The sequence below is a fragment of the Hipposideros armiger genome, unplaced genomic scaffold (genome assembly GCF_001890085.2).
Source record: "Hipposideros armiger isolate ML-2016 unplaced genomic scaffold, ASM189008v1 scaffold_148, whole genome shotgun sequence".
Taxonomy (NCBI): Eukaryota; Metazoa; Chordata; class Mammalia; order Chiroptera; family Hipposideridae; genus Hipposideros; species Hipposideros armiger.
Genome location: NW_017731498.1, coordinates 2,615,368 through 2,640,419, shown reverse-complemented (window position 1 = coordinate 2,640,419; position 25,052 = coordinate 2,615,368). Strand labels below are relative to the sequence as shown.

The 25,052-nt window shown below is 35.2% G+C and overlaps 1 protein-coding gene across 1 annotated transcript in view; it reads left to right on the top strand.

Moving 5' to 3' along the window:
* Positions 1-25,052, top strand: part of RB1 (RB transcriptional corepressor 1) — a 153,181-nt gene that overhangs the window by 68,114 nt on the left and 60,015 nt on the right. The window contains exons 10-17 of the mRNA XM_019650855.1: positions 1,008-1,117; positions 4,298-4,375; positions 10,273-10,360; positions 12,900-13,016; positions 14,279-14,335; positions 14,421-14,452; positions 14,549-14,625; positions 15,573-15,769. Of these exons, the coding sequence (XP_019506400.1) occupies positions 1,008-1,117; positions 4,298-4,375; positions 10,273-10,360; positions 12,900-13,016; positions 14,279-14,335; positions 14,421-14,452; positions 14,549-14,625; positions 15,573-15,769 (756 nt within the window). The remainder of the gene's footprint in view (positions 1-1,007; positions 1,118-4,297; positions 4,376-10,272; positions 10,361-12,899; positions 13,017-14,278; positions 14,336-14,420; positions 14,453-14,548; positions 14,626-15,572; positions 15,770-25,052) is intronic.

Here is a 25,052-nt window from a genome sequence, read left to right as displayed (position 1 = left end):
AGATAAACTTAACATTTTCCCCAGTATGTTACCTGTAGTGCTAATAGCTGTCAATCAATAAATGATTGATAATTATTGCCTCACTAAGCTAGGGCAGTAACAATTAGTAAACTTAAACATGAATGACATTTATGCAGACAAACAGAAAATTTACATTTAACTGGATTTATTTTCCCACTCCTTGTATTTTTTTGTTTTATTTTATTTTTTTTAGCTGAGTCGTCCTGCCACCTGTTGGCAGCTTAGCAGCAGCTCAGGTTGGGCCGGGAACCGTACCTGTGCCCACTCCTTTTAGAATGCAATTTTAGTTCCCTTAGGTTGGAAACACTTTCGCTTTCAAAGTCACAGCAGAAGGCATCCCAAATCTGTTGGGCATTGGTTTTTAAATTATGATTTGAAATTATGAAGCAGATCTCATAAAAGAATTACAGATTCTAGCAATTAAAAAAATGTCTAAGATTGGGAATAAATCATGCAAGTGTGTTAATTGGGCTAAGTAATTCAGCTAATGCTCTTGCCTAAGATACTAAACTGAAGGGAGTTGGAGTGAACCAAAGGATTTAGGAAAGATAGACAGAATATATAATTAAGAAGATTTGTAACAGTGTTTGAAAAATATTTTATATTGGTAAGCATAGTAGAAGATTGAAAGTGAGAAATGCATGGGATGTCTGGAGGATCTTGATATTTAAGTGGTTATAATAATACCTACTTTTATCTTACAGTTGCATCTCAGTATTGTTTTGTGTCATTGGTGATTCTTGTCTGCATATAATAAAAGTCTAATGAATGGGGTGCATGCATAAAATTGGTTTAAAATTAAGTTGAAAAAATTGCAATTTTCTTTACTTCACATGCACATACACCTTATTCATATTGCATGTGAATTCAGTGTGTTGTAAAATTAAGTGTATATTGTACAAAATTTTTTTAATTAAATCATGCTTCTGTGTACTGACAGATGTAATGACATGAAAGGATAATCATCAGTATTTTTTTCTTTTGAGGTGGAAAGTCTTTCTAAACAATATGAAGAAATTTACCTTAAAAACAAAGATCTAGATGCAAGATTATTTCTGGATCATGATAAAACTCTTCAGGCTGATTCTACAGACAGGTATTGTACATAGTATATTTTTATTTTTTGATATACTTTTGCTGTAGGTCAATTTTGATATCGGTAGGCTAAATAGGTTTTTATTTAACTTAGTAAACTTTAAATAACATATTAAATTACTTCAAATGCCTTTATGTAAAGATAATTATTTAATAAGATAAACAATACTCCAAGTATATAATTTACTAACAAATAGAGTGTTTTTTTATGATATAGTACCTTTACATTGATTGTAAATCTATTCTACTTTTTATTAAAGTAAGTGAAAAAATATTTTTTGTATCATCTGTAAACATTAGTTTGGCTCCTAGTATACACAAGCTTGTATTGATTTTTGAATAACTTTATTTAAGTAATGTCTCTGCAATTAAATCAAGGCAGAGAATAAATCTTTTATTTCCTTCATATTTTTTTGAATGTAGTTGAATTTTCACTTTATCTCCCTGAATCTTAGTTTCCTCATCTTTAAAATACAAACATTTACTGTAAGAGTCACATGTATAATTTGTGTACTTTATAGTATATATAACATATTGATGAAAGCACTTTGCAAATAGCAAAGTGATAGAAAAATGCTAGCTACTTAGTTCCCAGTTCAATTTATGGGGTTGCATATTTTTTCATAGAACTTGGATAGGATAAGTCTGTATGTATAAAAAAGCAATCAAACCTAAGTTAGAAAGTGAGATGTTGAACAGCTAATTGAATATATGGTTCTTTTTGTTTTTAAAAACTAAAAAAATATATATAATGAAGGATAAACATCGTATAATCATCTCAATAGATGCACAAAAAGCATTTGAAAAAATTCAACACCCACTTATAATAATTCTAAACAGAGCAAGTATTGAGGGAATGTACCTCAACATAATAAAGGTCACACACGATAAGACCAGCCAACATCATACTCTATACATGCTCCCACTTGATCATGGTGTATGATTCTTTTAATGTATTGTTGAATCTGGTTTGCTAATATGTTGTTAAGGATTTTTGCATCTGTGTTCATCAGGGATGTTGACCTAGAATTTTATTTTCTTCTGGTATCCTTGTCTGATTTCAGTATCAGGTAATGCTGGCCTCATAAAATGGCTTTTGGAAAACTTCACTCCTCTTCTACTTTTTTAAAAGAGTTTTAGAAGGATTGGTATTCTCCTTTGAATGTTTGGTAGAATTCACCAGTAAAGCCAAATGGTCTTGGACTTTTGTTTGATGGGATGTTTTTGATTACTGATTTAAGCTCCATAGTAGTAATAGATCTGTTCACATTTTCTATTTCATTATGAGTCAGTCTTGGTAGATTGTATGTTTCTAGGAATCTGTTTGTACTGGGTTGTCCAATTTTGGTGTATAATTGTTCATAGTAGTCTTAGGACTTTTTGTATTTCTGTGATATCAGTTGTAACATCTCCTATTATATATGATTTTACTTATTTGCATGGTCTCTTTTTATTATTGAATTTAGCTAAAGGTTTCTTAATTTTGTTTACATTTTTAAAGAACCAGTTCTTAATTTTATTGATATTTTCTATTGTCTTTTTAGTCTCTATTTTATTTATTTCTCTTCTGAGCTTTATTTCCTTCTTTTTACTATCTATGGGCTTTGTTCTTTGTTTCTATTACCTTGAGGTATGAAGTAAGGTTGTTTGAGACTTTTCTTTTTACTTGAAGTAGGCATTTATTGCTATGAACTTTCATCTTGGAACTGCTTTTGCTGCATTCCATAAACTTTGGTGTGTTAGATTTTTATTTTTGTTTTTCTCAAGGTATTTTTAGCCTTCTCTCTTGATTTCTTCTTTGACCCATGTTTTTTAATCTCCATATATTTGTGAATTTTCCAATTTTCTTCATGTAATTAATTTTTAGTTTTATATCATCATGGTTAGAAAAGATGTTTGATATGATTTTAATCTCTTAAGTTTATTAAAACTTGTTTTGTGACTTAACATATGATCTACCTTGGAAAATATTCATTGTGCACTTAGAAGAATGTATGCTGTTGCTTTGGATGGAATGTTGTTTAAGTATCTGTTAAGTATCTGGTCAAATGAGTCACTTAAGGCCAGTGTTTCCTTATTGAGTTTATGTCTGAATGACCTATCTATTGATATAAGTGAGGATATTAGTGGGATAATAGTAGATGACTTTCCCACTATTATTGTATTACTATCTATTTCTCCTTTCAGGTCTGTTAATATTTGGTTTATATATTTAGATGCTCTTGTGTTGGAGCATAAATATTTCCAAATGTTAGAAATGTTATATCCTTTTGTTGGAGTGACCCCTTTATCATTGTAACACCCTTTTTGTCTCTCAAATAGAGGTTTAATGTGAATTGTTCTCTGTATCAACTATTTTTTCTCATTCAGATAAATGTAATTTTTAAAATGAGCACCAAAAGAAAATTGTTGGAGTACAGTTGACCCTTGAACAATGCAGGAGTTAGAGGCGCCAACAGCCTATGCAGTAAAAATCCATATATAATATAAGTCAGTCCTCCGCGTATGCAGATTCCTACCTGTGGATTGAAATTACAACTGATGCTTGAGTAACATGGGTTTGAACTGCATGGGTCCATGGTATAAGTGTACAACCCACATGGTTCAAAGGTCAACTGTAATTCATTTACTTAAGTTGTGGCCTCTGCCCTTTTTCAGCCTCTCACCAGCTATTACTTTCCTGGTTCATTTTTTTTTAAAGTTAATATAAAAGTATATTCTTTTGAATTGTCATGTAGAATCCTAAAGTAAGAATGGTTGAGAGTAATTAAAAAAATTTTTGAGTGACCATAAATATGGTTAGTACTATGTCTTTAGCAGCAATATTTTAATATGTGACTGAAAAAATGTGTAATTTGGAAGTTAAACACAAGTAAAATATTTATAAATTTATTTAAGTCAAAGTTAAGTTTTTGGAAGGCACAATGGTTGAAAAATTTGAGCTTTGATATTTTTAGATACTGAACAGCTTAGATATTGAATATATTAGTAGTATCATTGAGCATCTAACTTTGTAGAGAAACCATCTAGCTTTCACTTTCAAAAAAATTCTTAATGATTGTTATACCTGTTTGTCATAAACCTAGTGGAAAGAAACCCAACTTAAAAACAATGATGAAAAATATATAATTTTATTAAGTGCAAATGTTCAATCTGAATGACTTTGCTTATTATTATTTAGTTTTGAAATGCAGAGAACACCACAAAAAAATAACCCTGATGAAGAGCTGAATGTGATTCTTCAACAGACTCCAGTTAGGTATGAATTTTTTTGCTTTTGAATTTCATTATAATTGTTCATTCAGTGCATTATAGGACTTCGGGGTTTTTTTTATTTGTTTCATTACGTATTTGTATATACATGCCACAAATATACATTGAGTGCTGTTTGCATTCTAGGTATTTTGCTAGTTGCTGAGGATATGATTATTAAACCTAGTTCTATTATTAAAGAATATAACCAAGAATGGGAGTGCGTGCTAACTTGGTAAAGAAAAAAGGAAAAAAAAAGTATCGCCATTTGGTCTGCATACAACCTAGAGGGATTAGAACTATTTTTATGTCCTTTTCCTCACTTATTTCCTGTATCCAATCTGTTAATAAGTCTTGTTGAATTTTTCTCCTAAATATTTCTTGAGTCTATCTACTGTCCTCCATTTCTACTCTCACCACTCCTGTCTAAGATATCTTTCTCTTTCTCTTGGATTTTTTGCAGTAAGCTATTAACTGATCTCATTGCTTCTACTCTCACCACTGTTTCTTTCTCCCCACCAACAAATCTGTTTTTCAGAATGCCCCCAGAATAATATTCTAGAAATGTAGTCAGATCATGTTCACCTTGCTGTTAAACTTTCTGATTGCCTCCCATTGCAATTGAAATACAATGCAAATTTCTTAGTAGTTCCTGCAAGACCTCATATGATCTACTTGTAGCTTCTGTTGTCTCTCCAGCCTCATCTTATTTTCCTGTTCATTATGTGCTAGTCAGATTCCTGAACTTTCCAAGCTCTTCTTTTATATTTGAGGACTTTCACATTTGCTTTTCCCTCTTCTTGAAACTCTTCCGTCTTTTCTTTCTATGAATTACCAACTGCTACTCTTCCTTTAGGTTCAGCACAAATATTACGTTTTTAAAGATTTATTTCTGTCTGAGGTTATTTTGTTTTATTCTTTCTTTAGCATCTTTTTAAATTTCTTCACAGTGTGTTTTAATTTCAATTTGTAATTATAAAATCACTTGTGTGTTTGCTTGTTTTTGCCAGACCCATAATGGCCTTCAAGTTGGACCGGGACTTACTGTTCATGTGACATTTAATAATTAGGACCTAGGGTAATACTTGGTATTTAGTAGGCAGTCAGTAATATTTTTCAAATAACTATGTATACATATAAAACAACATTTTTTATAAGTAGAGTAATAAACTTAAGAGAAGTTACTGAGATGGCACAGAAGGGACTTTATGAAGTGACGTGTCAACTGAATATTGTCACAGGAGACTGGCATTTTAGTGAGTGGGAATAGCATGTGCAAAGGCATGCTATAGGAAACAACATAATGTGTCTGGGGAACTGATAGCAGCTCTGTATTGATTGAGGATAAAATGGGAACATGAAATGGCAACAGAGGACAGTGGGTACTAGATTATGAAGAGCCTTATATGCCATACTCCCATGTTTTGATTTTAGCTTGTGCACAATATAGCCTGTTGATATAAATCAGTGTTCAGCCGAGGTAAGGATAAACTAAGACATGATTTTTGAAAGTTTACATGGTAGTAGTTTGTGAAGGGAGGGAGGAGAGCATGTTGAAAATAGACCTGTTAATATGTCACAATGGTTCTTAATCGGGAGTACAAATTAAAATAACCTGAGGAGTTTTTTCAAAGTATATATGCGCAGACCTTACTACCAGAGACATAGTGAGTCAAAATCTCTGAATTGCTGTGTTGCAGTAATTCAGTTGAGAGATGGTAAAGATGTGAACCAAAAGTTAGGCAGTGGGAATGAAGGAGCAAGAACAGGTTTGGCAAATATTAGATGAATTCATATTTAGAATATCATTCTTAAGGCATTTATGGGATATGAGGAAGATGTGAGGTAAGTATTAGGATATAAAGATCGTATAGATTTGGAAATAATCAGGGAGAGTTAAAAACATCAAAATAGACCAGGTTGCCTGAAGTGAGGGTGTATAGTGGCAAGAATGGATGGCTAAGGGCTGAACCCTAAAGAGCGCTGGCATTTAAGGACTAGATAGAAGTTAGATTAAAGAGAATGAGAGGTGTGATTGGGAACTCAAAGAGTGAAGGCAAAAAAGCCAAAGGAGGAGAGGGAGTTTCAACAAAGAGAAAGCATTTAAGAGTGTCAGAGAGATCCGGTCAAGATGATGGAGTAGGTAAACACTGTCCTTGTGTCCTCTCACAACCATATCAAAATTACAACCAAACCACTGAACAACCATCATTGAGAATCCCCTGAAGTCTAGCTGAACTGAAGCCCTACAACAAAGGACATACAGAAAAGCCACCTCGAGACTTGTAGAAGGGGTGGAGTCGAAGAACAAGCTGGATCCATATCCGTGTGTGACCTTTAAAAATCAGGAGGATAACTCAGTTGCAGAGGTCCCCCCTAGAGGAGTGAGAGCTCCGAGCCCCACAACAGACTCCCCATCCCAGGGTTCCAGTGCTGGGGAGAGAAGTCCCTATAACGTCTAGCTGTGAAAACCAGCGAAGATTATGGCTGAGTGAGATGAAGGCAGCTACAATACCAGGCGCTCCTCTTAAAGAGTCTGCTGATGGACTTACTGACAGACCCACTGGCTCTGAGCTCCAGCACTGGGGCAACAGCTCGAAAGGCACCAGGGGCATATGGGGAGGATCTGAATTGTCTGGCTGCAGGGTGAGGGCTGGAGGGGCAGCTTTCTTCCAAATGGAGGAGCTGATGAAAGCCGTTGTATCTTTGTAGAGCCCTCCCCGGTCCCAGTGTGCAGATGCAGGCAGCTGCCATATATGAGTCTCCATCTTTCTTTGCCTTAATTCTCTGAGACCCTGCCCCACCTAACTTTCAGCCCCCCCCCAAGCTACTTCCAGTGGCTTTTCCTTATTAATGGCTTGTCTTGGCCCAGGCTGCAGACTTTCCTAAAATCCTCAGGTTCACAAAACCCAAACAAGCAGCATCTGGCTTTGGCATGCCCTGTACCTCTGGCTGAGCAGCCCTAAGCACAGCACTAGTGACAGCCACCATCGGTTTGTAGCTTGGCCTCTCGAAGCACCTCCATGCCCAGTGTGAGCAGCAGCTATTTGTGGATTGCTCTGTGGCTCATGCTAGGTGACCCCAGGCAGGGCACAGACTGCAACTGAACTTGGCCTGTGGTGGGGCCCTTTCCAGGAGGCTCCTGGGCTGGCATGCCTAGTGGCCAGCTTCGGACACAGATGGAGCATCACCCAGCCACCTACAGGAACAACACACTCGAAGAGCACACTGGGCAGGCACCAGAGGCCTGCTAAAATGAATCCTGCTCCATAGGGTCACCCTTACACAACAGCTCCTCCACTGTAGTCATGGTCAGTCCTCACAACCAGTCAGCCTGAGGGTCATTCCCTCCCACTAATGTGCAAACAGCAACCAAGGCTCAACTACAACAGGAGGGCACACACAACCCACACAAGTGACACACCTGGAATACCCAGCTCAGGTGATCAAGAAGACTGTACCACTGAGCCCCACAACACACTTACTACATAAGGCCACTCTACTGAGACAAGGAGACATAGCAGCCCTACTTAACATAGAAGCAAACATAGGGAGGCAACCATAATAGGGAGATAAAAGAAACATGTCCCAAATAAAAGAACAGAACAAGGCTCCAGAAAAAGAACTAAACAAAATAGAGACAAGCAGTCTATTAGACGCTGGTTATAAGTTGCCCAATGATCTCAGGGAGAGCTTCAGTAAAGAGATAGGAAACATAAAAATGGAGTTAGAAAACAAAAAAGAAACAGTCAGAAGTCAAGAATACAATAACTGAAATGAAGAATACAGTAGAGGGAATCAACAGTAGATTGGATGAAGCAGAGGATCAAATTAGCAATTTAGAAGACAAGGTAGCAGAAAACACCCAACCAGAACAGCAGAAAAAAAAGGAATCCCAAAAAATGAGGATAGTTTAAGGGGCCTCTGGGACAAGGTCAAGCCTACCACCATTGGCATCATAGGGGTAACAGAAGGAGAAGATAAAGAGCAAGGAATTGAAAACCTATTTGAAGAAATAATGACAAAAAACTTTCCTAACCTGGCGAGGGAAATGGACATACAAGCTCAGGAAGAACAGAGAGTCCCAAATAAGATGAACCCAAAGAGGCCCACACCTAGACACATCATAATTAAAATACCAAAGGTTAAAGGCAAAGAGAATCTTACAATCAAGAAAAAAGCAGTTAACTATTTACAAGGGAGCTCCCATAAGACAGACTGTCAGCTGATTTCTCAACAGAAAGTTTGCAGGCCAGAGTGGCAGGAAATATTGAAAGTGATGAAAAGGAAGGATCTACAACCAAGATTAGTTTACACAGCAAAACTATCATTTAGAACCGAAGAACAGATAAAGAGCTTCCCAGGCAAAAAAAAAGCTAAAGGAGTTCATCTGCACCAAACCAGAATTACAATAAATCTTAAAGGGACTTCTTTAAGAGAAGGAGAGTTTAAAAAAAATCAAAATATGAATAATAAAATGGCAACAAATACGTAACTATCAATAGTTACTTTCATAGTAAATGGATTAAATGCTCCAATAAAAAGATGGGGTGGCTGAATGGATAAGAAAACAAGATTCTTACATATGCTGCCTACAAGAGACTCACTTCATATTGAAAGACACAACACAGACTAAAAGTGAAGGAATGGAAAAAGATGTTTCATGAAATGGAAACAAAGCTGTGGCAGCAATACTTATATCAGACAAAATAAACTTCAAAATAAAGGCTATAACAAGACATAGTAATCCCACTTGCGGGTGTTTATTCGAAGAAACTCAAAACTCCAAATGCTACTTAGAGGGTAAATGTGCATCCATATGTTCATTGCAGCATTGTTTACAATGTTCTAGGTGTGGAGGCAGCCTGGGTGTCTGTCAATGGAAAAATGGATAAAGAAGTGGTACATATATACAATGGAATATTGCTCGGGCATGGAAGGGAATGCGTTCTTGCCATCTGCGGAGGCATGGCTGGACTGGGATGGTATTGTGCTGAGTTGGAGTGTCAGACAGAGAAAGACAGATGCAATGTGATTTTGTTTATATGTGGAAAATAATCAAAAGAGAAACAAGGAAAAAGAGCAAATGAGAGAGATGGTTGGCTTAGCAATTGGTCATTTTTGGCTTTAGTCATTGTGGTTTAAGTAAATTAGTGGATGTACAAGTTATAGAAGCAATATGTTTGAAAAGTGAGGAAGTGTAGCTATCAGTTTAACTGAGAACATTGAACTTGTTTTATTAAATAATATGTAAGGACCCTTTCAGGCATAAATATTCTACAGTTCTTTGCATCATTAAGTAGTACCTACAGTAGTAGTGTACTTACTGCTACTCCAAAATTGGAACATTTATATTTAATATACCCCCTGTGTATCCATAAAATTATAGAATTAAAGAGATCTTAAGAGATTGACTTAATTTTATGCTTAAACAATGGTGACTTCTAAAATTACATATGTTTTCTTCTTGAAGGTCTCTGTAAAGGATAGTCACTCGGTTACTAAATAACAGTCTTTATTTTAAAATTTTTGGTATTTAATTGTAGTAGTGTTTTTTTAAAAGATGACTATTTTGATGCCTGTTTATGTCTCCTTAAAATATCATTAGTTTGACCAATTAATGTTTTATTGATATATATATATAGTTTTATTAGTAAATAAGCACATCAATTCTTTAATTACAAACTCACTGATTATGAACACATCATTTCTTAAATATTTAAATAAAATACAATCCCTAAACAATATTACACTAAGGGTTTCATAAAGTTTTATTTCAGAGAACTTGTTAAAGATGAATTGGAGATAGTGAGTTTAAACATACTTTTAACTTGTGTAAGAGATATACCTCATTTTTTCTTTTTTTCCTTCATTGCTTAACACTCCTTCCTATTTTTTTTTTAGGACTGTTATGAATACTATCCAACAATTAATGATGATCTTAAATTCAGCAAGTGATCAACCATCAGAAAATCTGATTTCCTATTTTAATGTAAGCCATGTGTGAAATATTATTTATTGTAAAATCTTGCCAAAGAAATTTAAAATTGGAAGTTAAAATACTGCGTAATTTTTTAAATACCCACCTCCCAACCAACATATAGTTCTTTTTTCTTGCCTTTATTTATTTATTTATTTATTTATTCATTTATTTATTTATTTATTTATTTATTTATTTATTTATTTTAGCTGAGCCAAAATACATTGTATTTAAGTGTGTGTGTGAGTGCACATACACACTCACACACACACCCATATACACACACACACCAATTTTGCTCTATTAATTTATCTGTCGATGGACACTTAGGTTGTTTTCATATCTTGACTGCTATAAATGATGCTGCAGTGAACATGGGGTGTACAGATATCTTTTTGAGATAGTTTTCTCCAGATAAATACCTAGAAGTGGAATTGCTGGATAATATGGTAGTTCTATTTTCAATTTTTTTAGGAATTTCCATACATACTGTTTTTTGTAGTGGGTGCAGCAATTTGCAATCCCACTAACAGTTCACAGGGGTTCCCTTTCCTCCACATCCTCACCAACGCTTGTTATTTCTTCTCTTTTTAATAGCTATTTTAACAGGTGTGAGGTGATATCTCATTGTGGTTCTGATTTGCATTTCATGATGATTAATGATGTTGAGCATCATTTCATGTAACATCTGTATGTTCTTTTTGGAAAAATGTCTATTCAGATCTTCTCATTTTTAAACTTGATCTTTTTTTTTTTTTTTTTGGAATTGAGTTGTATGAGTTCTTTATATTCCCTTATGAGATATATGATTTGCAAATATTTTCTCCCATTGAGCAGGTTGCCTTTTCTTTTTCTTAATTTTGTTTTTTTGCTATGCAGAAGCTTTTTTACTTAGATGTAGTCCCACTTGTTCATTTTTGCTTTTATTGCCTTTGATTTTGGTGTCTGATTCAAAATATCTCCAACACTGATGTCAAGGAGCTGACCACCTATATTTTTCTTCAAGGAGTTTTATGGTTTCAGGTCTTACATTTTCAAGTCTTTAATACACTTTGAGTTAACTTTTGAGTATGGTGTAAGATAGTAGTCAATATTGAATATTTTTTTTATTTGTGTCTTCCTCAGTTTCTTTCATCAGTGTCTTATAGTTTTCAGTGTACAGGACTTTCACTCTCTTGGTTAAATTTATTCCTAGGTATTTTATTCTTTGTGATGCAATTGTAAATGGGATCACTTTCTTAATTTCTCTTTCTCATAGTTTGTGATTAGTGTATAGAAACACAACTGACTTTTGTATATTGATTTTGTATCCTGCAACATTACTGAATTTGTTTTAACAGATTTTTAAAGGACTCTTTAGGGTTTTCTATATATAATAATACCATATCATCTGCAAATAGTGGCAGTTTTTCTTTTTCCTCTTCAATCTGTATGCCTTTTATTTTGTTTTATTTTTTATTACCTTATTGCTCTGGCTAGGACTTTCAGTCCTTATCTTATTTTTTATCTTAGAGGAAAAGCTTTCAGCTTTTTAGTATTGAGTATGATGTTGACTGTGGTCTTGCCATGTGTGATCTTTATTATGTTGAGATACATTCCCTCAATACCTGCTCTGTTGAGAATTATTATCATAGGTGGATGTTGAATTTTATTAAATGCTTTTTCTGCATCTATCATCTATTATATGATTTGTATCCTTCATGTTGTTATTGTGGCATATTACATTGACTGATTTGTGGATGTTGAATCAACCTTGCATCCCTGGAATCCCATGTGATCATGGCATATAATTCTTTTAATGTATTGCTGAATCTGGTTTGCTAATATGTTATTGAGGATTTTTGCGTCTGTGTTCATCAGGGATGTTGGCCTGAAATTTTCTTTTCATCCTTGTCTGGTTTTGGTATCAGGTTAATGCTGGCCTCATAAAATGGCTTTTGGAAGAGTTCACTCCTCTTCTACTTTTTTAGAAGTATTTGAGAAGGATTGGTATTCTCCTTTGAATGTTTGGTAGAATTCACCAGTAAAGCCAAATAGTGTTGGACTTTTGTTTGTTGGGAGATTTTTGATTATTGATTTACTTTCCTTACTAGTAGTGGCTCTATTCAGAGTTTTCTATTTCATCATGATTCTATCTTAGAAGTTTGTATGTGTCTAGGAAATTAATCATTTCCGCTAGGTTGTCCAACTTGTTGGAGTATCATCGTTCATAGTAATCTCTTATGATCCTTTGTCTTTCTGTGTTATCAGCTGTAGTATCCATGAAGTTCTTTTTTGATGGATGAAAGAGCTAACAAATCTATTCTTCCCTGACCTTTTTGCAGAAAATTTAGATAATATAGTTTTTTAGTTGTACTCTAGTATTTTTTGGTCACTACAATTTGAAAATGAAATTCCTTATGTTCATTTTTTTTAAGAAGTTGTGTTTACTTAGTTATTATAGAAATGTTTTCACGGTATAAACATTTGAAAGTGAAAAACCATATAGACAATATGTTAATTTTGATTAAACAGTATCCTCCACATTGATTTCTGTTTTTCTTTGTTAAAGAACTGCACAGTGAATCCAAAGGAAAGTATCCTGAAGAGAGTGAAGGATATTGGATATATCTTTAAAGAGAAATTTGCTAAAGCTGTGGGACAGGGATGTATAGAAATTGGGTCACAGGTAACTTAAGTTCATTTTGATTACTGCCACTATATTTCAAATGTATACATCTGTCCAAATTGTGGAAGTATGATTATGGTATTTGTCCAATAGTATAAAATACTGGCAGATACTCTATCCTGGCTGTCTATGTATGCTGGTATTTATGAAAAACTTTATGGGAAAATGCCCCTCACTCCATTATAAAAACAAAAACATGTAGAAAATTTTAGAAAAATCAAGTAAGAAAAAAGTTAAAATCTTTGATACTGTTAAATTTTTGTTGCATATGCTCTAACTTCTACATTTAGGAATATTCATGTATGCATATACTTATATGAATGGGATCACATTATAAATGCCATTTATCAGTAATACTATTTTTACTATTACTATCATTATTTCAGAAAATCTGAAACTGGGTAATATACTGGGTAGGAGTATGGGCTCTGGATTAGAACCGTCTGGTTCTACCTTTATAACCAGTCGTTTAAATTCTCTGAGATTCAGGTTTTTATATTTGCTCTACTTTGTTATGTGGCACTAATGAGGTAATGTATAAAATATGTTTGAAAACTGTATTCTGCTGTACACATTTATTTTGGTGTAGTGAGGTTGTGTTTGATGCCATGAGTATTTTAAACAATTGTATTTAAAAGTTCATTTTGTTTTTATACAAAATTTGTGTTCACAATTTGAAATGAAGGCATGTGGTTTGTGTGTGAGCATGTGTGTATCTGAATGTCTATATCTCTCAATTTGGTTATTCTTTGAACTCTAATGGGAACTAGTTATTTGGTTAAAGCTTTTTGCTAATAAGATCAGTTGAATCTGATTTTTGCCTTTGCCAGTTTTATGGACAGAGACTGTTTTATTAATCCTAGACAACTATCTTGAAAATACATGTCTTAGGTCACAAAAAATATTACAGTAGTATGTAAAATAGTACCAAGTACATTATATATGTATATAATAAAATATTATACATACGTTATATATAATAAATATATATATAATATATATAATTATATATGATATAGGCTTAAATGGAATGAAAGGAAACAAAGTACTGGACCTCCCTCTTGATAATTTTTTGGGGATGTTAACCATCATTTTATACTTAAGTTTTGAGTTTTAGACAAGCTAACTAACTTTTGTGATCTCTTGGTAGCTATATTCTTAAGAAGGTTCTGAAATATATTTGAAGAGAAAACTTTTTAAAAATTAATAATTGTTGTGATTTTCGAAAATAGTAGGATCTAATTCTTTTTCTTTATTTGTAGCGATACAAACTTGGAGTTCGACTGTATTACCGAGTAATGGAATCCATGCTTAAATCAGTAAGTTACAAAGAAAATAACAGAAAACAAATTCAGTGCTGCCATAAAAAAATTTCAGTTAAACATTGTTTTTAATCTGTTTCAGGAAGAAGAAAGATTATCCATTCAAAATTTTAGGTAAATTTTTTAGTTTTATTTTTAGTAAAACAATTTTTTTGTATAGAAGTATTTCTATATGTTTCAAGAATGATTCTTTTTTTTCTTTTCCTTTAGCAAACTCTTGAATGACAACATCTTTCATATGTCTTTGTTGGCATGCGCTCTTGAGGTTGTAATGGCTACATATAGCAGTAAGTTAAATTTTAGTAAATAAACATTTTAATTTAATTTAAAGTTAAAAAAACTTATCTAAGGTGTGGTGTGGTTTTTTTTTTGGGGGGGTGGAGTTAAGAAGAACTGCATTTTTAGATTAGTATATACTGAAGAATGTAATTGGTCACCATAAACCATTTAACTGGCGTATTATCTGAATTATTTCAGGTCATCTTGGGAGTAGTATTTCACTAGGCTCTTATTCTGGGCTATACTGAATCCAGGCAATGTGTCTGTTGAAACCCCTTCAAAGATTTATGAGATTGTAAAATACCAAAGAAGTGAGTACTAAGGAGTAGCATCCACTCATATGGAAACACTGCTATAGACTGAGATCATGTGACCAGAATCCACCAGACAAACATCAAAGAGGCCACTGATAGTGTTTTTTTTAATACAATTTTAAACATGTATTATTTTGCAAATGTTGCAAATATTAAGTACTTCTGTTTGCAAAAGGAGATTTAATGATACAAATATACAATAAAAGAGAAACTTAAATTAGTAAACAAATATGAAAAACTGAATCCTCATTAATAACTAAGAAATTCACGTTTAAAAGAGATAACCATTTTCTATTTAATCAAATCAGCAAAGTCTTAAAGAATCCTTCCCTCCCCCAACCAAGGATTAATGAGATAGTTAAATGGGTACTAATTCATTGCTGGTTAGATACTAAACCTGTCCCTCATAAAAGTTTGGGTTATTTAAACCTCTATCAAGAAAGAATATGCACACATACTCTCAAAATTTTGAAACCTATTTCCTAGGAGTCTATGGGTTCCAAAACAAAAAATTCTGCTCTAAATAAAATTTTTTGTTTAGTCTTTCTACTATGTTTTAATTTTTTGTTTGATAAAACCTTCCAACCTAAAAATACATAGTTCATTTCATACCTAAGTTACATTTTTTCTTTCATTTTTAGGAAGTACATCTCAGAATCTTGATACTGGAACAGATTTGTCCTTCCCATGGATTCTGAATGTACTTAATTTAAAAGCCTTTGATTTTTACAAAGTGATTGAAAGTTTTATCAAAGCAGAAGCCAACTTGACCAGAGATATGATAAAACATTTAGAACGATGTGAACATCGAATCATGGAATCCCTTGCATGGCTCTCAGTAAGTAATTAGCTAAAATAATTAAATATATTTATATACATATGGCTAACAGTTATCTGTTAGTGGGAGGTATTAGTTAAAATTTGCCTCAAGAGCAAATATGCAATTTCATGAATAATGTGATTTCAGTGTATAGCCCAAGAATTAAGTGGAATATTAGAATGGAGTTTTATTTGTGCTCCCCAGACCATCTGATACAGTGATTTATTTAGGAAAAGCTTTTTTTAAAGCATGGTACTTTAAAAGAAAGCTGAATTATTTATAAAATGTTTTGCTAATTTACTTAAAATAGAGGTGTCGTGTTTGAAAGTGTGTCTGTTCTTAAATTCCAACAAAATGATAAAATGTTTGAGACTATCATAATTTAGATGATTTTAAAAGTATAGATTTTAGTTCAATTTAGTTGAAATTTTTTTGTCCTATTGTTAGATAGTCCAAAAAGCTACATTATTGTTTGATTATAGTTAACATTTATAGCATTACGGATAGGGCAGAAATCATATTTTGTAGGTATCATATTTATAGCATACAAGCCATTAATAAGTCTTGTTTTAGTAAAGGTGGCATTTTCTGTGTAGTAATAGTAAAATATTTGTTTGAAGTTCTTTTATTATGCTCTTTAAATCCATGTAGTTGAGTAAAACTGTGAATCATCAGATTCGTAGATTAATATAAAGTTGGTTTCTTTTGAAACTGTTGCATGCTAAGTATATATTTTTATTTACTCGTATGCCAGTATATAGAAATGGCAATGAAAAATTAATTACATTAGAATCCTAACCTGTACATGTAACCTTCATTTTAATTTATTGATGTTTTAAAAACTTAATGACTAAGAGATAACTTATTTCTTAAGAGTTTTGTTGTTTGCCATATAGACAGAGTGGATAGAAAAGGAGAGAAGTAGGAGGTGATAGAAAGATGTTGCATTGCTATTATTGAATTTAGTTAACTCCTTTACAGGAGCTTTCACTTTATAAGAAAAGGAGCAGTTAGGAGAAAACTCAGAATCTGAGGGATTAAAAGAAAGTAGCAAAATAAATAGCTAAAGAAATGAATAAAATAAGTAGAGAGTACTTTTCAGAGGATGATGTGCCCTTTCCTTGTAGAAATTGAAATCGAGACATTTACTGTATCATCTGAAAGTGACTATATTCATTTCTTTTAGAGAATTAACTTTATTTCCATCAGGATACATCTGGTATATGCCTTGCATTGGGGCGGACATTGTGAGGATACATAAAAAACATGAACTCTGAAAATTGTGCAGGAAATAGTATTTACTGTTTAAAAAATGCTTGTGCTCAAGCCTGTTTAGTACATTTAACGGTGCTCTAGGATTGTACACAGTATTCCTTTATTTTTGAGTATTTTTGGAGAAAAAGTGATATGCCCAAAGTATGGGAAAGGGTACATTTATTTTATTAATAATAAAATGATGAGGAAGTCATAAATCTCTGAATTTAAAGCCTAAGTGTAGTGTATCTTTAGGGCATATAATTATAGACTAATATTTTTATTGTTATATATTTAGTGTCTGAATTTTTAGAAAACCATGCATTACTTTTTAAATCATACAAAAAATAGAGTGGTAGTGGGTACCTGTGAGGATAAATCATGCCACACAAATAGAATACTGTGAATTTTTCCTGTGAAAATTGACATTTTAGAGAAGGGACATTCCATAGATATTTGAGCTTTCACAGATGTTAAGTTGTTGTTTTTTTAAACTGAACTATATATTATATATACTGAAAAGTATATATCACAAATTATAGTTCAATGAATTTTTCATGAATTGAACACACCCATGTTACCAACTTCCAGATCAAGAATTAGCACAAATTTTGATAATCATTTGATTCTGTTTCACAAGAATTTCTCATTAATTGATATAATAATGATTCATAAGAACATAGATTGATAAGAACATATTCAAAGTGCTGTACCAAGGGAAACATTAAGTGAAGTGCTACTTACCCCCCCCCCAAATAAGTTAATGAAAAAACATCTGTGTGGTTTTTTTTTTATGTTTGATCTTTATTTTATCTTATTGTTTATTTTTTATTACATTTGACATTCAATATTATATTAGTTTCAGGTGTACAGCAGGGTGGTTAGACATTAATGTAACATACAAAGTGATCTCCCCGATGTCTTGCACCCACCTGGCACCATACATAGTTATTATAATATTATTGACTATATTCTATATACTGTACTTTTCATCCCCATGACTATTTTGTAACTGTCAATTTGTACTTCTTAATCCCGTCATCTTTTTTGCCTAGCCCCCAAACTCCTTTCATCTGGCAACCATCAGTTTGTTCTCTGTATCTATGAGTTTGCTTCTGTTTTGTTTGTTCATTTATTTCGTTTTTTAGATTCCACATAAGTGAAATCATATGATATTTGTCTTTCTCTGTCTGACTTATTTCACTTAGCATACTTCCCTTTAGTTTGATCTATGTTGTCACTAATGGTAAGATTTTATTCTTTTTTCTATGGCCAAGTAGTATTCCATTGTGTATATGTATCACCTCTTCTTTATCCACTTGTCTTTTGATCTGAGCATTAAGTCCATTTACATTTAAAGTAATTATTGATAAGTACGTAGTTATTGCCATTTTATTAATTGTTTTCAGATTGTTTTTGTAGTTCTTCTCTGTTGCTTTTTTATTCTGTTGCTCTCTTCTCTTGTATATTAATGGCTTTTGGTAGTTATTTTGTTTGGCTTTCTTTCTCTTTATTTCTTGTATCTCTCTTATAGATTTTGGGTTTGTAGTTACCATGTGCTTCATATATACCAAGCGATATTTATTGCTGTCTATTTTAAGTTGAGGGTCGCTTAAGTTCGAACACATTCTAAAATCATTACCATTTTTACTCACCCCCTGCACGTTTATGTTTTTGAAATTATTTTTTACTTCTTTTATGTATATGTTTGTGTGTATCCCTTAATTTACTGTTGTAATTACACATGATCTTCCTACTTTTGCCTTTTAACCTTTAAGCTTTAGTGTTGGTTGATCCCCTGCTTTTATTATGTGTTTGCCATTGTCAATGAGAATTATTTCCCTTTATGATATTTTCTTACTCGCTTTTTAAGTTTTTTCTTCTACTTAAAAAAGTCCCTTTAACATTTCTTATAATACTGGTTTGGTGGTAATGAACGCCTTTAGCTTTTTCTTGTCTGGGAAGCTCTATTCTCCTTCTATTCTAAATGATGGTTTTGCTGGGTAGAGAAGTCTTGGATGTAGGTCCTTGCTTTCCATCACTTTGAATATTTCGTGTCAAATCCTCTCTGGCCTGCAAAGCTTCTGTTGAGAAATCAGCTGACAGTCTTATGGGATCTCCCTTGTAGGTAACTAACTGCTTTTCTCTTGTTGCTTTTAAGATTCTCTCTTTGTCTTTAACCTTTGGCATTTTAATCATGATGTGTCTTGGTGTGGGCCTCTTTGAGTTCATCTTGTTTGGGCCTTTCTATGCTTCCTGGACTTGCATGTCTGTTTCCTTCACCAGGTTAGGGAAGTCTCAGTCATTATTTCTTCAAACTGGTTTTCAATCCCTTCCTCTCTCTCTTCTCCTTCTGGTACCCCTATGATGTGAATGTTAGTACCCTTGAGTTTTTTCCCAGAGGCTCCTCAAACTATCCTCATTTTTTGAAATTTTTTCTTTTTGCTGTTCTGATTGGGTGTTTTCCACTACATTGTCCATTGTCTTCCACTGATTTGATCTTCTGCTTCATCTAATCTGCTGTTAATTCCATCTAATGTATTCTTCATTTTAGTTACTGTGTTCTTCATTTCTGGTGTGTTTTTTTTTTTATGTTTTCTATCTCTTGGTTTCCTTTCTCATGTAAGTTCTCACTGAGATCATCTATTCTTCCCCTAAGTTCATTGAACATCTTTATAACCAGTGTTTTGAACTCTGTACCTGGAATATTTTTGTCTGCATTTGTTTAGTTGTTTTTCTGGAGTTTTTTCCTATTTTCTAATTTGGGACATGTTTCTTTGTCTCCTCATTTGGTTGCCTTCCTGTATTTGTTTCTATGTATTACGTATATCTGCCACATCTCCCAGTCTTGGCAGAGTGTCCTTATGTAGTAGGTGTCCTGTGCAGCACAGTGGTGCAGACTCCCTGTTCACCTGAGTTGGGTGCTCTAGTTGTGTCCCTTGTGTTGGTTTTGTGTGCTTTCCTGTTGTAGTTGAGCCTTGATTGCTGTTGACACATCAGTGGATGGGATTGACCTACGTGCTAACTGACTATGAGGACTGGCTGTGACTTCAGTGGGCAAACTGTTGTGCAGGGGCTGACCCCAAGGAGTGGGATTCACTTTAGCGGGGCTCTGGTGCCTGCTGACTCCACCCTTTGGGTTTGTTATTTGTGGCACTAATTGGGTGGTGCTCTGGTGTGGTGTGAAGCTGGCCACCAGTTGTGTAGGTTCTGGGGCCTCTTGGGAGGGACTTCAGTTCTGGCCAAGGTTTGCCACTGCCTGAGTCTGGCTCAGGGCCACCTGGTAGAGAGCTACAAAGTGATCTGTGGTTGGTAGCTGTCTTGCTGGGCTCAGTGGTGCTTGGGCATGTATATGTTGTGAACCATGGCTGGCTTCCTAATAGTGCCAGCCTGGGGCTGCTCAGCAAGAGGTACAGGGCACACTGAGGCCAGCTACTACTTTTTTGGGGTTTGTGGACCTTTGAGAGATTTTAGGAATGTTTGCAACATGGGCCCATGCCTGCTGCTTGTATGGATTAGCCACTGAAAGAAGTTTGGGTCAGGCATATGAATTTGGTGGGGCGGGGTCTCAGAGAATCAACAGGGTGGGGCGAGAAAGCATTGTTAGCCAAGTTGATGGAGACTCAGATTTGGTGCCCACCGGCTCCTGTAAGCTGTGTCGGGGGAGGGCTCATCAAAGGAACAGTGGCTGCTGCTAGCACTTTAGTTCCAGAGAGAGCTGCCCCTGCATCCAGACAACTCAGTTTCTCCCTGTATGTCCCTGGCTGCTGTTCCTTCCCTGAAGCTTAGGGTGTGTGTTTATGAGTGAGTGAGTCTGTGCTCCAACCCTTTACGAGGATATCTGGGTGTGCATTATCCCTCTGTCTTACTGAACTGAGCCAGTGCTGATTTTCATAGCCAGCTCTTGTGGGGACTCCTTTTCCTGGCACTGGTGTTCTAGGCCGGGGTACCCAGTGTAGTGCTGGAACCCCTCGCTTCCTAGTAGGGACGTCCCCAGCCAAAATATCCCTCCTGATTCTTAACTCCACATGTAAGTATGGGACCAGCCCATTTCACTTCTGCACCCCTCCAACCAGTTTTGACATGGCTTCTTTTTTATATACTTAGTTTATAGGACTTCTGTTAAGCTAGTCTTTAGGTGATTCTAGGGAGATTATTACCTTCAGGTAGCTGAGGCTGCTTCCAACTAGACTCTTAACCTGGAGTCCATGGATAGAACTCAGATGATCAATCTAGACATGACTTCTTCTTTATATCCTTAATTATAGGAGTTCTGTTTAACTAGTTTTCAAGTGGTTCTCAAGGGTGGTTCTATAATTTAGTTGAATTTTCATGTTACATCTTTGTATTTTTAATGATCATGGGGAAAATGTTCAGCATCTTTTCTTTGACAATCTTAAGAAATAATAATAAATCAAGAACAAAATAAGCTTAAAAGGAATAAGCACATCTCTGTGTCTTTTGATCCCAGAGAGGTTAACAGGCAATTATTAGTGTAAAATGCTAAACAATCCATTGAAAAGTCTAGTGAAATCTTGTAGTGGTGATTTAGAATGAACCATACCTAAAGGGTAGATGGTATGACTTCCAGATGTTTAGTCCTCTTTTAATGCCAGCAGATGATGATGTGGTGAGATTTGGATATCTTACTTTCAGAATATTCAAAATTCATCAGATTTTTTCAATAAAACCTTTATAATCTATGCTATACTAGGTGTTTTATTCTCTAAATTGTTTCTGTTTCCTGGGCTGTTGTGGACTCTTCCTGTTTATCTCCTCATATCTCTAGCTACCTTAAGACTTGATCTCACAGTAGCCAAAGAAATCATTTTATAATGCAAATCTCAACCTGCTATTCCTCAGATAAAATCATGTAGGGGACCTATGTATCTGGTAATGATGAAGGAAGACCCTATCATATGACTCTCTGCAATAAACATGGCTATAAAACCTGTACATAATGCAAGAAGCTGCTACCTGAAATCACTGGGCAGGAAGAGTAGACTGACCCTAATTAAGGAGAGGAGGGGAACTATGAACCTGGGGAGGAAGCTTTCACTTGGGTCTAAGTGCAGTAGGCAGAAAAGTATAGTAGATGGGGTGTGAGAGATGCCAGTGGGAAAACTTGTGGGCTTTCTGACCAGGGAAAACTGGAAAACTGAAGCTATGGAAACCTTGGCCACTGAAGAGCAGAAAAATCCTACAAAGGCAAGAGAGCCAAGAAAAAGTGCTCAAATTCTGTCTACTCTCATCTCTGACTGAAACCTGAATCATTGGGGTGTAACAGACTCAGAGGAACTTACTAAAAGTCAAAGATCTCAACTGAGACAGGAACTGGTGCCCAATAAATTGTTTACAGTTCAAGTTCAATGAAAGTAATTGCCTGCCTAAAAACAAAACAAAACAACACTCATTTGAGAAAAATAACAGAATCCAGAATTTTTACAATGTAACATTTGTGATGTCTACAGTACAACTCTAAAATTACCAAGCATGCAAAGAGGGTCAGAAACATCAAATGCATGCTTTTATTTATTTATTTATTTATATTGGGGAAGGGTAACAGTGTTGGGGAATTGGGGAAGGGGAACAGCCAAGTTGTTGTCTTTCAATCTTAGCTGTGGAGGGCGCAGCTAGCTCAGCTCCAAGTCTAGTCGCTCTCCGGCCGCCTGTCGACAGCTCATGGCCACTCAACTCAAGGTGCCGTGTTCAATCTTAGTTGCAGGTGGGTGTAGCCCACCATCCCATATGGGAGTAGAGCCAGCAACCTTGTTGTTAGGAGCATGTGCTTTCACCAGCTGAGCCATCCTGCCACCTGTGGGCATTTCAGCGGCAGCTCAGCTCAGGCGCAGCTCACTGGCCCATGTGGGAATCAAAGCAGTGACCCTATTGCTCAGAGCTCGCACTCATAACCAAGTGAGCCACTCGGTCGGCCCCTCAGATGCATGCTTTTAGAATGGGAGCTTTAACTCAACTATTTGATGCTTCAGCTCTTTTTGATAGTTTATCTTATGCCATGCATTATGGTGACTACTTGTTATAATACCATTTAATTTTCATAATTCACTTGGTAGTAATATTCTAGAAGAGGAAATTAATGCTTAGAGAAATTCAGTAATTTTCCCTAGTCCACACAAGCTAAATGGCGGAGAAGTCTCTCTGGAGAACCCAGGTCTCTGGCTCTGATGCCATGAATCCCTGTGTTTTACCAAGTAACTAAAGTTTGGAGAATAGATAAGGTCACCTAAGGGTAGGTACAAAGAGAAGGCAGCTGAAGATAAAGTCCTGAGGAGCTCCCAACATTTAAGGGACAGACAGAAAAGAGAAGCTTACAAAAGAGATTGAAATAGAGCAGCCAGAAAGAGGAAAATCAGAAATGGTATCATAAAAAGAGAGAGCATTACAAGGTCTGAGTGAGTGCTGGCTGTTTCAGATACTGTAGGAACAGCCAGTAAGAACTGAAAAGAGTTCATTAGTTTTAGCAACAAGGAAACCTCTAGTGACAGCAGCAAGAAATGGTGGGAGCAAGAATGGATTTGGATGAAATGTGAATGATAAAGAAGTGGAGACAGTGACTGTAGAAAGCTTTTACAAGAGTCTGTTCTATGAAGGAAAGTAAAAATATAGCTGCAGGTGTGTGAGATGGAGAGAGTATTGTTTTTTAAGATGGGAAAGGTGGGATTAAAAGTTGATGGAAAAGAGCCATTAGGAATGTTCTCTATTGCTGGACAACACATTAGTGACTTACAACAACCAGTTTCTTTTGCTCATGATGCTATGGGTTGGGGATTTAGGAAGAGTTTGACTGGGGTGGTTCATCCTTGACCATGTAATGTCAGTAGGTGTCTGGGACAGGATCAACTTCCAAGGTGCTTCTTAACTCACAAGCCTGGCACCTTGCTGCTGCTTGGTATGTCCTCGCCTCTCCTTTCCATTTTCCCTCCTCATATGAGAAGCTATGCATCTCATAGCATTTTGGTTTTAGGATAATCATGCTTCTTATATAGAAAAGGCTTCTTTGGACCAAAAGGACCATAGCTGAAAGCTGTATTTTGTTGGTCAAAGCAAGTCACAGGGCCTGCCCAGATTCAAGGGGTCCCATTGAATAGATGTCATCTCTTGTTTGAGAGGCAAGGTGGGATGGGAAATACTGCATGGCAAAATGGAAAGAATGGAAGCAGTTTCAAGGTTGGATGTGGGTGCCGTGGTAGGAAATTGAGGAAGTGTCAATTTAATGGATTAAAAAAAAATAAAATAGAGCTTGAGGTAATTTGCTGAGGGTGGGTACATGGGGTGGGGTGAGGAGTGCAAAGTGATAAAGTTGGAATTTTGAAGAAAGTGGACACAATTTGAAATTGTTGCTAAGGAGAATAATAGAGCGGACTGGTGAAATACAAGAGGATTGCCTGGCAACATGAAGGCAATTTTGAGGGTAGAAATTCTAACTTTGTAGTGCCATCCAGCTCTGTATGGTGGTATTAGTTTTTCAGCATCACTTAGCAGTTAGGTGTAGGATTAGAAAAGGTGTACAGCTCGATTGAACAAGGATATTGGGGTTTGGCTAAGCAGATTCAATAGAATGATTAATGGGGCAATTAAGGTGAGGAAGTTGATCAGAGAGTAACTAAAGTGCTATGGTTTGGAGTTTCTGTTGCATATAGGAGATAGGAGATTTGTGGAGAAAGTAGACATTTTAAAAAACAGGAGCTTTTAATGAAATTTAATAGGTGTAGCGGGAGTGACAGTGAGGGTGAAAGGAAAAGGTGGTAGAGTGATATGATTCTAGTTCATACTTCAGAGATAGAACATTTCTGGGTAATTTACTGTATTCTAAGAAGTAATCTTGGGAGTGCATGACTGAATTGGAATGAAGACTGTTAGAAGAGAGAAGGTCAAGGAACCAAGAGGCTGAGTGAGCGATGAAGTCACCCAGGACATGTGATAGACAGGAGGAATGTGGACTGGGGACCAAAGTCTTCAATGCATGACAGCGGTGACCAGGAGATTAAAGACACTAAGAGGGTCCTCCAAAGGAGCTTGGAATTGG